The 15147-nt window shown below is 39.2% G+C and overlaps 4 protein-coding genes and 1 pseudogene across 5 annotated transcripts in view; 2 read left to right on the top strand and 3 right to left on the bottom strand.

Annotated features, from left to right (window-relative positions):
• LOC111266562 (acid-sensing ion channel 1A) overlaps nt 1–1390 on the bottom strand; it is a 19453-nt gene extending 18063 nt beyond the window's left edge. The window contains exon 1 of the mRNA XM_022844140.2: nt 1261–1390. The gene's annotated coding sequence lies outside the window, so the exon portion shown is untranslated. The remainder of the gene's footprint in view (nt 1–1260) is intronic.
• LOC111266561 (uncharacterized) overlaps nt 1–15147 on the top strand; it is a 20181-nt gene extending 5034 nt beyond the window's left edge. The window contains exons 3-9 of one of the 2 annotated variants that reach the window (XM_022844137.2): nt 407–678; nt 1304–1625; nt 1985–2161; nt 2581–2735; nt 3095–3221; nt 6546–6687; nt 7203–7529. In XM_022844137.2, coding sequence (XP_022699872.1) covers nt 407–678; nt 1304–1625; nt 1985–2161; nt 2581–2735; nt 3095–3221; nt 6546–6687; nt 7203 — 1196 coding nt within the window. In that variant the 3' untranslated portion in view covers nt 7204–7529. Of the gene's footprint in view, nt 1–406; nt 679–1303; nt 1626–1984; nt 2162–2580; nt 2736–3094; nt 3222–6545; nt 6688–7202; nt 7530–14847 lie in introns of those variants that run through there. The other variant, XM_022844139.2, reaches the window with a different exon arrangement.
• Nucleotides 3431–5517, bottom strand: LOC147752662 (V-type proton ATPase subunit e 2 pseudogene; annotated as a pseudogene).
• On the bottom strand, nt 7406–11798 carry Phb1 (prohibitin 1). Its single transcript, XM_022844143.2, has 5 exons — nt 11652–11798; nt 11115–11217; nt 9524–9945; nt 8602–8769; nt 7406–8167 (listed from the first exon to the last, which is right to left on the bottom strand). Exons 2-5 carry the CDS (start codon nt 11203–11205, stop codon nt 8021–8023), a joined length of 828 nt encoding a protein of 275 aa, XP_022699878.1. The 5' UTR covers nt 11206–11217; nt 11652–11798; the 3' UTR covers nt 7406–8020.
• Dhdds (Dehydrodolichyl diphosphate synthase subunit) lies at nt 12093–13561 on the top strand. The gene has a single exon (XM_022844142.2). It carries the CDS (start codon nt 12256–12258, stop codon nt 13294–13296), a length of 1041 nt encoding a protein of 346 aa, XP_022699877.1. The 5' UTR covers nt 12093–12255; the 3' UTR covers nt 13297–13561.

Raw genomic sequence — 15147 nt, 5'->3', positions numbered from 1 at the left:
CAGAATCATTGTTAGGCCATTTTTCCCGTTACACGCCTTATTATAAAAAGCACAGTCTTTTTTGTGGACCTGGGTAGCATTTGTGTATTCTTATTGTAATAAAATTGCAAAATAAAGGGATTTTTTTACAGAAATTTCTCTCATCTTCGGTTTGAGTATAAACATTTTAACAACTTCAATATATCTACTACTGCCAAATGACAGTAACGCCGACCAGGGCCTACCTACATTATTTGAAATATACGATACTGAACTCGTCTAGCTAGCAAAGCGGTCAATACTTTTTTGATATATATATATATATATATAATCTGATCCAATCGCAAATGTAAAAACTGTGAATTGCTAGGACTGAGTGGTCCAGTGAGTAAATCGTCTCAGCTATAAAGATTTTTTTTTTACACAGAGTTAGCCGTTCCGCCGTCTCTGCCTCCAAGAGGTTTAAAACCGGCAAACGGAACCCCAACGGTGACACTTCGGGCGTCAAGGCCAGCGCCCCTCGTTGGGACAACGGGCCTTCCGCAGCTGTTTCATGCCCCATTTTCGTCCCAGGCAAGCTCCTGCCCTGGAATGCTTCCACATAATCATAATTATACGCAGAGCCATCGCAAGCTCGTCAGTCTGATAGCCGGATTCGATAAAGACCACGTCAGTGGACATGTGGAGACCGCACAAAGTGTACGTGTAAACCAGAAGTTTCCTGTTTAGTGTAGAAGACCGCACATTCATTTTATGTAAATTACAAAATGTTGTAAATTTTTTCTTTCCAGATATACATGTGACTAACATATGATATACATGTCATGTACGTATGTGCTAATTTAAAAGATCCAATGCCGTTTAAAATTTTTTTTAACCCTAATTGTATGCCCATTTCGTGAATCTTGTGAAAATAAACAAGTTTTCAATATAAAGCTTTATGAGGTCCTTAGAAATAGCTGAAGAAATCGCTAAAAAATATGGCCAAACTTCATAAAATCATCCATGCGAGAGGCTCTTTTGAAAAAATATTAATTTTCATTATATTATTATTAATTATATTATATTATTATTAGTAATTTTACAAATAGACAAGCACAAGTTCCAGTAAGATTTAACAGAGATAGATAGAAAGGTTAGCTTCTCATCATATTTCATCGTTTTACTCATTAATATGATATCCAATAAATTGCGGTCTCCAACAAGACGTTTCATTGAATTAATAAACAAATATATCTTATGAAGTTTTGTGGTTTAACCCAAGGAAATGTTTTGCCTTACCTGTTATGGTGTTTACTGGGTGTGCATTTATTCCACGAAATAGTTTCCCATTGAACGCCACGATTTCACACTTCTTCGTGAATCATCTATCTATGAGCCAGCTTCGTTCTCGAAAGATTCGTCAGCATTTTGTGGCGGGAGAAACGACGAACTTCGACCCATGGACGAGACAAACCGAACGGCGGAACTCACAGACACAGCGCGAGTTGGCAGTAGAAATTCTGTTTGGGCCCACGATTTTGGAAGCCAAAACGATCCGACCGCAATCGAAGCCAACTGTTTCTGTTGCTGTTTTACCACGTTCTGTCTAGTGATGTCAATCATCTTATTAACAGCATCGGCTGTCCTCGCTATTATACATGGAGGTAAAAAAAAATAACACACTGGTCCCAGTGGTGGTGCAGTAGTAACTCTTCTGTCCATAAAATTTGGGGGTATGTAAGATAATTAAGATTTGCAAAACAAGTGTAAATGCCTCTCATGCAGGACCCAAAATGTCCTAACGGCAGTACTGGACGTGAAACTTCAAACATTATTAATACACATAATGCACACATGCAATGTATAGAGAATAAATCAATTACAGTACAGAATCATTCTTCTTATATATCTAAATTTGCTTGTACTATACAATGAAGAGACGTGGCCGGTACCACGATACGAAAATGACTGAGGTTAACTGCGAGTACTCGATGCATGACCGTGATTGCCTGTTCCGTTCCAGCGGAAGTGTATAGGCGAAAAATGGCTACGCTTGATCCAGACACGTTTTTTTACACGCTTGCTGATCGGAGAACGGATAAACGTGCAAGTTCATCGGCCAACAAAACAGCAATGACGCACTCTTGCGAGTCTTTTGTTGTTGAACCCTGTATACCGCATCTTCCGTACAATTTCACCGGTAAGTGTTAGCTTTATAATCCCTTTTGAATAGCAATCTGTATCAAGCTTTTATATTAATTAGTGGTACTGATGTCTTAATACTAGCTGACGAAGCCGAATGTTGTTACCTGCCTAAAATCGAGTCGTCGAATTTAAATCTATCCTAAACTTTACATAGACTTTTGCCTCTATATAGTGTGTTCAGAATCAATGACTTTGGCTTGAAATGCTGAGACGGATAAATATTTAGATACTAACTAACGACGCTGGTGTTCATCACACAACCGAATAGATTGTCTCGGTCCACGCACATTAATCATACATACGAATATTGAACTTTGCATGATATTAAACAAAGTACGAAAATTTTAATATTTTTTTAGACAGTTTACGGCAGACTGAAACGAAGTACTAAGAATAAGCGTTATTAAAAATTAGGTTATCCGAACCTCGTCGGGCACAACTCGTCGAAAGAACTTAATTGGGATTTGAGAATGTTTCGAGAAGTGATGGACGGTGAATGTTATCCTTTAGCAGGCTTGTTTCTCTGCCATCTTCTACAACCACAATGTGATTCGCAAACTCGCCAAAAGGTGATAAGGAATTATTAAATATTGTTAACCGCACTTAATCTGATCCGGTGGCAGATTTTAAAATTGCAGAACTGCCTTAACTATAGGGATTTATTTTTTACCGCAAATCTATGTGTTTAACTAGGTCAGCCCTTACGAGGTTTGAGACCAATAAACGAACTTCCGACGGTGGCACTAGCGGGAGACTAGTGTCTCTCGTTACGAAAAGCCTTCCTCGGTTGCTTCACGTTCCACCCTCGTTTCCCCAGGTTTCTATCCTAATTGAACCATTCACGTATAAAAATTCACCACTTAAAAAAACTAAAGATTTAGTGCTATCAGATAAGATTAAATAGTAATGTATATATATACTGTTTTAGGTGAATCCGCCGTGCCGTGAATTCTGCGAGTATTTCCTCTACCGTTGTAATGCCTTCGTTCCTGACCGAATTCGCTCGCAAATCAATTGCCACTCTCTGTCCAACCACAACTGCACCCTAAGGCCACGTAAGCATTTTAAGATTTAAAGTTAACTTAGTATTGTAAGTCTATAATATCTTTCGAATATAGTGTATTGATTTTAAATCAAATGAAGCTATCTTGATTTTGGAAATTAAGTGGCATAATTGTCGTCTCCATATAAATCGAAAGTCTATGAAGAACTGGAAGCATAAGGGATAATCGTAAAAATTAATAAATCACAATTAGCCGAACAGTAAAAGTAATTAAGTGTATTTATCTAGAATTTATTTTGGAAAATTTATTTCATAATAATATACTAATGACGATAAAAGTTAGTACATTCCTTTCCATCTTTCATGACAAAGGACAATCTATATCCTAAATAATAACATTTTTTTACTGTTAGCTAATCGTCGTATTATGTATAGTCATTAATATTTTATATTAATATTATTATTTTACTGTTCACTTTGTGAGATCACGTGTGTTTGCCTATCTAAATGGTTACTGTATCTTTTGGGGATTATCGGATGCCACGAATGTCGTATGAGTAGCCCACTGCATGTATGGGGCAAAGAAGCCATATCAGTGATATTGTTATTATCCTGCAACACCTATCTAACTCTATGCAAAATTATGCAATTATATCAATAGTAATAGTAGTAAATTCTCCTGTACGTACTAACAGCGGCTGCTCTGCATGTAACGTTCCACCTGTAGATATTGTTTCCTCTTTTAATTTTAGCATTTACATAATCGGCCGATGAATCTCTTTATCAATTACTTTATCCATATTTTATTTTTATATAGTCCTTTTTCTTTTTTTGTAATCTTCAGTAGTCACACAGTTGGGTTCAACATCCCCTTATCTCTTGCATATTAAACGCCTTCGTCTCACAGGCATCGGGTAAAAGAGTTTAAATCAAAATTCCAACTTCGATCTCGATCAAATTTGGCCATAATTTGTTCTGCTTCTGATTTTCGCACAGCGCGTTTCCGCTGACGGTTTTTTCATTGCGGCAAAGCCTTCCTATAGACTGCAACCGCCCATTGCACTGGTCCACCCACTGCTACCGCCATGATGATACGCGCGGATCCTCGGGCGTTGTTCAAAAGTAGTAACCATATCGACATCTCAATACTATAGCCAATCGCACTAAAATGGATGACGGGAGCGGTGGGAGGCTTTCCATCTTGTCGTACTATGCTTTTTTTTATACACTATATCTATTTCAACGTTTTATTTGGTTATCAATTTTTTTATGGTTCATTTTACGTTCGTTACATGTCTAACGAAATAAATCGAAGCTTAAAAATCAGTCTTTTATGTGATCTGATTTCATGTGCTTGTTTGCTTCATTTGACATTAGACTACGTGTATGCCATTGTTTCAGTTTGTATCTATTTCTTCTGTGAAACTAAAGGCAAAGAACAGCGCATGACTTTATTTCACTAACCGATCGGATCTCCTCTCCATTCAGTGCTCGATCGATCGAGTAATGTCCAGAAAATAGAATGGACAAACTAAATGTAGGCCATTCGGAGGTCGTCCGAAACACTACCAAGAAATACAAATTATGCTATTTAAGAAAACACCCTCCTTTGGCTGACTTTGCTCCGCTGTTCGATTTCAATATATCTGATGGCCGAATATCTGTTTTAGACTGACGGTGATTGATCCCACCGGTTTAACCTATCCAGGCTGCTCGCGCCGCAACTAGCGTGTTCTTTTCGAGTATCGGCCCTATGAGCGGGTTCATCTGTGCCATGTACGTACACAGCCAGAAGACGTAATAGCAGACAGACGACATCACAATCGCCATTTGTGCCAATGGACGCCAGCTCTTGTTCGGCACAAACCACGGAATACCCGCACCGACTGCCACCCATAGCAGCGTAAACAGGAATATAGTACCGCTAGAGGCGCCCATTGGAATGATCACTTGCCGAAATAGATTCGGCTACGCACACTGGAAATTAGCGTTGGCAAGACACCACTGCGTGTCTAGACAGTACTCAACACGATTCTAGGTAAAATTATCCGCAGAAAATTCGATTCCACCACACTGTACTGCGCAATGTGCCCACACGTTGAACTGCCCTACGTGCCCTGTGGTCAACTACGAAGATCTACCGTTGGCAGTTGCCAGCAGCCGGATGGCTAGATAACTCATGCCTGTCGTCTGCATCATCAGCTGTATTGATTTTACGAGAGGAAGGGCCCAGAAGGAGTCAACCCTGAAGTAAACTCAGAGGGCTGAATGCAGACTCTAGCCAGAGAATGGCTCCGAAGACCGAGAGTTGACGCAAGAGAGCGAAACGCCTCCGCGCTTCAATATTTTGAAATAGTAATGGCGCGAAAGAATAGCCTGAGTTGATGCAACAATAGTTGATTCATTTTGACTATGGCACATGTTAGATCAATTAATTAAATGAGTTACATATTGAGTGGATGCTAATACACGTATCTCTATGAATAGTAACCCACTGCATTTATTTGTGCACACAGCAGAAACGTTTATTGGTGTTTGTAGCCCAACTACAGGAAGGTGTCGGAGCTGACTTTTATTATCTGAAATATAATACATTATGACCGCGAAATAATTCCATCTAAAAGCGTTGTGTGTATGTTCATGATGAAATAACGTGCAAGTAACAACAAGTTCGTAACAAAGTCGTAAGTGACAACCTGCTTGCGAAGCCGAGCAAGCGTCACAGCTGCCAAATTCATTGTTAATAAATGTTGGAAACGAATGCAACCAACATCTTTATTGGTTTGATGAGAAGAGGCTTCTGTCTACCAGCAGTCTAAAACATTTTTGTAACGTAGCTTATATTTGCTGCCGTTTCATCCTTTTAGTAGTAACACATGGTCCGTGCAGTCAAAATACTAGGCTAATTGGATGTATTTTGTTTAGTGGAGCAGTAATATGTACCACGTACCTTACCGACTATATTTGATAATATATTCCATTGTACTGCTCAAATTGAACGAATATGTTGGCCCTTTCCAATAAAGCCAAGTTTCTATGTTTTTAGTAGTTATCTTGGTGTGAATAATAACACCTATTCAAGGACAACAAATGAACGGTTTTGTTTAACGCACGCATGGGTCATTCGTGATTTCTTTAGGGTCGGATTCATAAATCTGAGCAGCGTAAATCTTATCTGAAAGATCGGTTCTTGGTACGATACCTTTTATGGCGGATCTTATGATGGCCCTCGTAATCAAATAAATACTTATCGAAGTAATAAGGATCGATTTCTCTGACTAATATCTGACGCTACTTTTTTTGGTTAATTTCCAAAAACCGTTTGTAGCTATTCAGAAATATATCATCATTTCACTGTCGAATCTTATCGTTGCAGCATGCTCTGCGGAGTTGTTGGTCCTCAGCGAAGGCGAGAAAATTTGCGATGGCACAGTGGACTGCCCGGATCACTCAGACGAAAACGGTTGCGCCACGACGGCACCTCCAATGCTACCCAATAGTTCCACTACCAGTCTGTGGTAGGAGATATAGGATATTTTTTATATTATTGTCAAACATTATTCTCAGCACTGCCTAAGGTTATTTTTACCTTTTTGCGGTGTGGGTACTTTACCGAAAATTCACAGCATGTTTATCCACATGTATTTTATTACGCTCGTCTGATAAATGTGAACATGTTTTCCTCACATGACGTTATCAAATGCATGTTCGCCGAAAAGAATTGGAAGTCCTTTACACAATTTGGAATCAAAACATATATATATATATATATATATATATATTTGACAAATCAAACATTCCAACCAATTAATTTTCAGCATCCGAAGCTAGGTTATCAGTTTTCACGTATTAAAACCAGGCAAGCAGCGATAGAACTGTTACACTTTGTTAGGTTTTTTAGGCACAGTACCAAACATTGTTTTTAATGGAACGACGATAATAATTGCGGGATACAATTTATAAACAAATGTTCAACCGACAAATAGCTCGTCAGCGAATTATATACTTCTCTGCTGGTTTTTCTTTTTTGTAGATTACCAGGAGAACTCCAGATTGCCCATATTTTCCGCCGGGTTTCGTTGATATATGATATCAGGATATGTTTTTATGAATTTCTAAAACCAGGAACTGAGCTATTTCGAGCCACCATCTACCACCTGTAAACTAAGTCTAAACGACGACAATAATGACGAGCCATGCTATAGCTATGTATTTGTTAAATGATCATGCAACTGCTTGTAAAATAAAATCCCATTTATTCTCGTAAAAACACATGGTATTTTTCCTCTGCTTTTCGTCTGGTATTTTGCATCCCTTTGCTCCATGAACAAATTGCGTGCTTGTGCAGCTATGTATAACTTCTTCAGCTCATTTTTTTAGACGTGTCCTCACATTTCCGTAATGTTAATTTTCTATACTTTTAGCACACCTCGTCAAAATCACCATTCACTCCGGGCGTGCCCGAGCAAGTTCCTTTCTCATATACAACAATTACTGTGGCTAGATTTGCCAACTAGATTTTTTTCTATATACCAAAAGGGAAAGAACACGTGTAAGTTCTGTGAAATGAGACATGTGCACCGCATTAGAAAGCATGACACCAATGAAATTAATTTACCGAAACTTTTGACATGCGATGCTGCACGCAGCGATAATACTATAGTGATTGTGTATTACTAATAAAACAATAGAAATATAAGCAATTCAATAATATTAGCGGCATTAATAAGAATAGTAATAGCTAACGGCAGCGCCGTCGTATGCCACAAAATAGAACTGCGGCTTGCAACGGGCCGGCCTCTATTAAACGCATGTTACGTTTCGATATCTTGTTTTATCGGTTTGCTTAATCTAATTGCCCGTTGGAAGACTCAACAATATATTTTGCCCATGTGGTAAATAAGCAACGTTGCGTGACCGACTTAGCTGCATAGCAATATCTTCGGCGGCCTCTAGACGACGAATTTCAACGAGGGCGTCACCGGCATCACCAAAGGCCTGTGACGGAAAACAAGGAAAAAACACGAAAAACCTATCAGAATAGATATCGTATATACACTTTGTAATTTTTCAAAGTAACCAAACAAACTATAGTATTATTAAAGTAATACATCGTAAAGTAATAAAATAATAAACTTCTAAATGCATCATATGAGATAATTGTAGTATAGCATTATTATTAAGATAGAGGAATGAACTCAAACCACAGTTATAGTTCCACTGAAAATCTCTTTTTACGGATTTTTGCCTCCTCTTTTTCTCGTTGTACAAACCTAGCATGCCCAGCATGTTCAAATGAACTATCCAACCGAGGTTTGAAATACTGACAACTTTTGACGATGCCGTAATTCCACAACTAGGCTACTTATCCGGTCCCATTCGATTACCTGTTTATTCGTAACTGTAAAAAATACGTGTGTAGAACGATTTACCTTAGCGAGCAGAGAGGCGGCCTGAGATTCACCTTCGGCCGAGATGACAGCGGCTTTCTTCTGCTGCTCGGCCTTTTCGACGAGAAAACGAGCCCTCTCGGCTTCCTGCTGGGCGACCTGTTTTAATTCGACGGCGGCGGTAAACTCCCGTCCAAATGTCAAATGTGTCTACTCAGCCGACAGTAGCAATAAATAAAGCTCATCTTAGCATAGTTATGAAATATACGTTTAGATCGTTGAGTATATGAAAACAAGCAGTTCTAGTCCATTTCGTACGCCGAAAGTGAACAATTTATGTTGACATGGCTTGCTCGGCCTAACCTAACCAAGTTGTATTGCTTATTGTCTCTCGTACGTTATGAATTGTCTAATATGAAAAAGCTAAATAACTCATCATACATGCACAGAAAGACCAACAATTGCTGTTAATCGCGCCTATGAAAAAGCAGGAAAGCTCGGGAAAAATTAATTATGCCGCTCAAATGGCGTTTTGATTGCCCTGATTAATACTTTTACTTTAAGTGTGCGTCATACATGAACACCTTTTTATGGAAACATACATAAAGTTGCTATGTAATAATCTGTTACTGTTGGGTCGATACAAAATAATGTTAAAATAAACATGCCCTAGCGTTTTGCTTCACATAGGTGTTCTTTAACATAAAGTGCGAGATAACGGCAGTTTATATAAATACGAAGATAAATAGCATCCAACCCCTAAATAGTTTTTCCTAAGTGACAACGTTTTAACTAAGTTTTGACCCTCAAAAGGTGGTCATTTTCTAATATCAGCTCTGTACTGAACAGTCGTGTTCAAAAGCAAAGTTGAATTTTACTTGGTTCAAACGGTTGCCTTTGTTTGCCTAACACTCATCAAACAATAAAACCACTATTTAACATGGTGATGCACTTAGAAACATACGATTGAGATGTCATCGAGGATAAGACCGAATTGTGCGGCTCGCTCGACCAAATCCTCGGAGACGCGTTGGCTGACCATCTCTCGTTGGGTGATCATTTCCGAAGCGTCGAATTGTGCCACTACAGCCTTTAGAACTTCGGTAGTAATCGACGGTAAAACCCTCTCATCGTAGTCAACGCCGAGAGTAGTATAAATCTTTGGCAAAGACTCAGCAGCTGGCCTATAGAGAATACGCAATGTAATGCTTACAGTCTGCAAATCTTTCGATCCGGTAAGAACGGGCACGTTTCGCGGCTGTGAACGCACATCGTAGATAATTGGCCTCTGCACCCACGGGATGAGAAAATGAGTGCCTTCGCCAACGACAAAGTTTTTCACGCCTGTGAAGCGATCGAAGATAACGGCTCGGTGCCCCCCGTCGACTGAAAACACGAATTGAACGATAACTGCTGACTGGCGAACTAGTTCTGGTGTAACGCGCTAGAATCACTGAAATCACGGTATTGCGATCTGATTTGATTTACAGGTATTAGCAGGCACATTGACGTCTTTGTGACTTGTGTTCGCTGGTTTTTGCGATAGATACGATAAGTCGCATAAAATCCAACTAATGTTTTTGCCCTGGCCGACTGTTGACCAAGTGCGCCTTACGATCTTCGAATTTTAAGACTTACAACAAACTTCTAGAGAAGCTACGGGTGCGCGCACCCGAACGCTATTTTATAGCTATGCATTTTCAATACATGTAAACTTGGTATCGTTAGCATTTCTTCTTACTTAAAAAACATCTTTTCCCGTCAGGTTTATAACAAGACTGTGTGTGGTGCTCATCAATTTTCGGAAGATAAACGGATAAAACGAAAGATAATTCAAGGTACACATATCGCGAGGACTGGCAGTAGACGTAGGATCCCGATTTTGAGCTTTTTTCTATCTTTGTTGCAGGAAGCAGGAATATAGTTTACAGAGAAACCGACGATTGCTTAGATCTCATTAGATTAAATGCCAGCATCATAAACAGCAAAATATAACGTCGAAAAATGTTGAGGAAGCATGTCTTCGTATAGTGAAGCATAGTAACCAGTCACTCTCACAAATGGTCGTATGAAACATACAAGCCATTGCACATACAGAAAATGATTAGCTGAACTTTCCCAAATGTATATTGAACCATTAGTTAATAAGTCCAGTGTGTTTCACAGACACAAAGCTGATGTATGGAGTGAGGCCACATCAAGTCAGAGATAGCATTAGTCTCGTGAAAATCCGCGTAATAAACCACCCTTATGCGCCGACGACGATCGATACGATGAACAGTTATTCTTCAAAGATGCATTTTGCACATTAGTGTTGATCAAATTTATTTCACGATTTGAGCGTATCACTGGAACAACGATCCTGCAGTGACACTGCTCAAGCAATGACTCATTGTATTGTTTACTATAGAATCGTGTCCAAATAATAGGTCGATCAGCAATACGAAACTTATCGTTGCTCTGACATCTATTACTGAATAGAAGCAGACATTTTTGCCTAAACCATACTTGTTGTCATGAAACAACGGTGTCAATGGTGTAAGTTCTAAACTTACCATTGTAGAGGGCACTGTTTACAATTCCTCCAGCGACAGTAAGACCGATACCGAGTTTACCCAAAGTGTTAAAAATCTGCGCGGCCGCCATGTTGAGTTAATACTATTAAAATTTAGGAAAAACGAAACAACCGTAGAGCATCAGTGAGTGTCTTATTAGAAAAATAGTGTTATTTTTCTAGTGTTATCTGTATCTGGCTTAAGTAATGGCTCTATAGCTTAGCGGTCGAACAATTGAAAAGCCGGCACCACCCGCGCGTACAAAGGCGCTGACCGCGTCCCGTCGAAATCAGTGTGCATTGTTTAATCATCAACATCACAAAACTTATTTGAAATTGTTTTGTAACAACCTATTCTCTCAACTCGTTCAAGACAACCGATTCTTAACAAGAAGCAATTGAACTTAATTTTAATAAAGGAACAAAAAATGCTGATCGCACGTGGGTGCGCGACTTGCGTAAACTAACAACAACGACATTGGATTAAGATAACTTTGCGCCGTAAACTGATTAAAATGTAGCCCCTAGTCGAACTTACGATTCGACGCACCCGTTCGATGTGGGAAAATACTTGAAATGCAGAAAATTAACAAGAGACGTCACAGCTAAGTTGATTTCACAAGCAAGTGACCGGCCAAAGTGCACGACACAGTACGACTTCACAAACTGTTAAAGATGGCCGATTTCGACTTCTGCCAACAAAAATAATTAGCGACGATTTTCTACTGCTAGAACCTTGACCTTGATAAAGAAATGAATGCGGATTATAGGCAGTGTCTCGGTAGATTTCTGCAAAATTTGAGCGAAAATAGGTTGTCCCAAAGAAGTGAACCTGGGCAAAGTCACTTGCTTCCGTGCGCTTCTTTCTAATTAACGGAAGTGCCGGCGAGTCGCGCTGTTCCGGGGCTGCGAGGGTGATACACGTCATGTGGACCCGCCGATTACCCGCAGCCTCTGATTAAACTAGTATGAGTATATGATTCGGCTGCAGACGTTCCATTGTGGCATGCGATGCTGTGGAGTGTTTTCTAGGAATCGCCGATTATTGCAGATGCTATGTGCAGGTGACACGACAGCTAACCGGAGCGGTTATCAGTTTGTTAGCTAGTCAACACAGTGCCAAGTAAGGCGCGCTGAGCTTGATGCCGGACTCTGGAGGCGGCGTTGGATCACAGATGTTGGAAGTGTCGACTATGGAGAAGAAAAAAACTTCAAAGGATGGGCTGTTGCGTCAGTACGAATTGTCGTGGTTAGAATCGATTACGGCCCGCGTTCTGCGGCAGGGCCGTATACCTAAGCACTTAGCGGTCATTATGGACGGCAATCGTAGATATGCCAAACTGCATAAAAAAACAGCAATTGAAGGTCACAATGAAGGCTTTAATAAGTTGTCGGAAGTGTTGTTTTGGTGTCGTCAGCTTGGCATCACTGAGGTGACGGTATACGCATTCTCTATAGAAAATTTCAAACGAAATCAAAAAGAAGTGGATGCGTTAATGAATCTAGCAGAAAACAAGTTCCGTGAAATTCTTGAAGATCGAAAACAGTTAGAAGACGAAGGCGTCCGAATCCGAGTGCTTGGCAACACTACCTATCTGCCCGTGTCACTTCAGCAGGTGTGCGCGGAACTCACACTAGTAACCCAGCATAACACGAAATACTTTCTTAATATTGGACTGAGTTATACGTCTCGGGAGGAGATGTGTACTGCAATTGAAAATCTGGTTGCAGGCGCGAACAAAGGCATTGTTAAAGTACGACATTTCAGTGAAGCGCTCTTATCGTCAGCAATGTATTCACGTGACTCGCCTGACCCAGACCTTTTGGTGCGGACCTCCGGTGAAGTTCGACTATCGGATTTTCTATTGTGGCAGACGGGTTTTACTGTGGTCGAGTTCATTCCGTCATTATGGCCAGAACTCACTTTTTGGCAATTTCTAGCTGCGATACTGCACTATCAATGGCAAGCTCGAAGAATTATCGGCTGTACAGGATATAGTGAAATGGGCGGGAAAAGATCGACGTCGCTAATCGAAGCGGAGGACTTCGGTACCCGTGCAGCGAAAACATCCGGAGTATCGGAGTTTGACGAGTTTATTGAACAGCGCAGAGTACAACGACTAAAAGACGCTTCCTTAGGTAACACCATCCAACAAGTATGGACTGGCGACAATGTCGTTTAACTATATTGATTTCTTAGTGAATGTACAGTTAAGGAAAGTGCGCAAACGATGAACTTCTCAAGGAGATTATCGAGCCGAGAAAATATTTTAATTTTATGTGAACCGTGTGCGAGAGGTATACTGTAGTGTCAAATATTAACAAATTATTTTTTAGACCGGTTCGTTCACTCTACGTGTGCCACACCAAGATGCAATGAAGTAATAATAAAATCAATGTTATTGTATTGTGTATAAAATAAATATAAATATATATACATATACTATATCTGATTGTGTTTTAATTTGCTTTTTAGCAGTACCTAAAATAGTGGCGACTTCAACTTACATTGGCACCATAAAAAAGTTCTGCTGTTCATCTAATTATACCATTGCGTCACACAAATTAGTTGGGAGTCGTAATTCTAAATGTGTGTACCTATATGTTTTCTATTCTGCTTTGCTAGTAGATGGAACAATGGCATATATAATAACAAATCAAAAGGCATGAAACGATGCAAAATTTACAAGCAATAATTTGTTTTGCAATTTGCGTTCGAATGTTGGAAAAGTTAATACGTATAGATAAATGGATAGCGGAGTCACAGTGTGTGAACGTAAATCGCTTATGTGCCGTCCGCAAAAATTTGCAGAATTCCGTGGATAGCGTCACATCATGTAACACATGTCTATGTGATTAAAATAACAAAAAAAGCAAACTACCGAACTTCATCGGGAATAGTATCATTTTATACCTCGCCGGTCACCCTATCCGATGTCAGAAACTTATCATAAGTTTCGTTGGTATACAGATCGATTCGTTTCAACATTAATCGTAATAACAATAATAAAACTAACCAAGCTGAAGCATGTGCACAGCTAGAGACCCTTAAGACTTAATAGCTGTGAGGTACTTATTAAGTCTTAAATATAAGTAGCTGAATAATTTACGACTGATATATTATAGAAAATCAGGGTTACTAAAAGTCGCTCATACTAATCAGGGATTTTGTGTAAATAAATATTTTGTAAATTGTTAACCAATGTTTCTTACTTGTACAGCAAATAATATTCTGAGGACGGCTACCTAGATGTAGGTTAGATCACAGCTCTTCTTCTACTTTAGATAAAGGATTAAACATAATTAAAATATACAAATCGATTGTATCGTATTCAGGGCTTTACTTCTTGATGAGAGTAAACAATTGCTAGTAAAAATAATAATTATTGTTATTTATTGTACATTTGAAGATGACGACGTCTGACTATTATAACAAAATTGAGATCGCAGTACTCAAGCAAAAATTGAGAAAAAATATTTTACAAATATTACTGTACTTAGCTAAGACAATATACACTGGCGATACTTTTATCATTTAAACGTTTTCATTAGATATGTCAATATTTAAGCGCAAAAATTTTTTTTTTACTAAATAAAATTCTACGGTGTTGGACTCGAAGACTGAGTTCTAAACTCAGACAATTATGTATATATTCAAACACGTACACCAGGGGCATCATTAGAGTACTCGGTTGTCTTTGTGATGGTATAGTGATAGAGTGTTTGCCTACTAGTTCCAGGAAAACGTGGTAATCTAGGTTAGAACCCGGACGCAGTCGCACTTCGTTTCGTGCTAGAAGGGCTCAACCATTTGAAGGAATACTTAACAGCAGTACTGGACTTAATATTCGAAGTGGTGAGACTTGTAAAAAAACAATAACATGTGTGACGCGTCGAAAATATATGCACTAAATCACATATGTATAACATGAAAAAACGCTTGAATGTAATACTCTAGTTTCTATACTGAATTTCACAAACAACTTTTCGCAGTTTGCATTAAATAAAAAAGCAGCAGTTATTTGCAGCGCGAA

Source organism: Varroa jacobsoni, unplaced genomic scaffold, assembly GCF_002532875.2.
Source record: "Varroa jacobsoni isolate VJ856 unplaced genomic scaffold, vjacob_1.0 scaffold_1097, whole genome shotgun sequence".
In the NCBI taxonomy this organism is placed as follows: domain Eukaryota; kingdom Metazoa; phylum Arthropoda; class Arachnida; order Mesostigmata; family Varroidae; genus Varroa; species Varroa jacobsoni.
The sequence above is the reverse complement of the archived record's forward strand: the minus strand, read 5'-3'. Positions and strand labels throughout refer to the sequence as shown.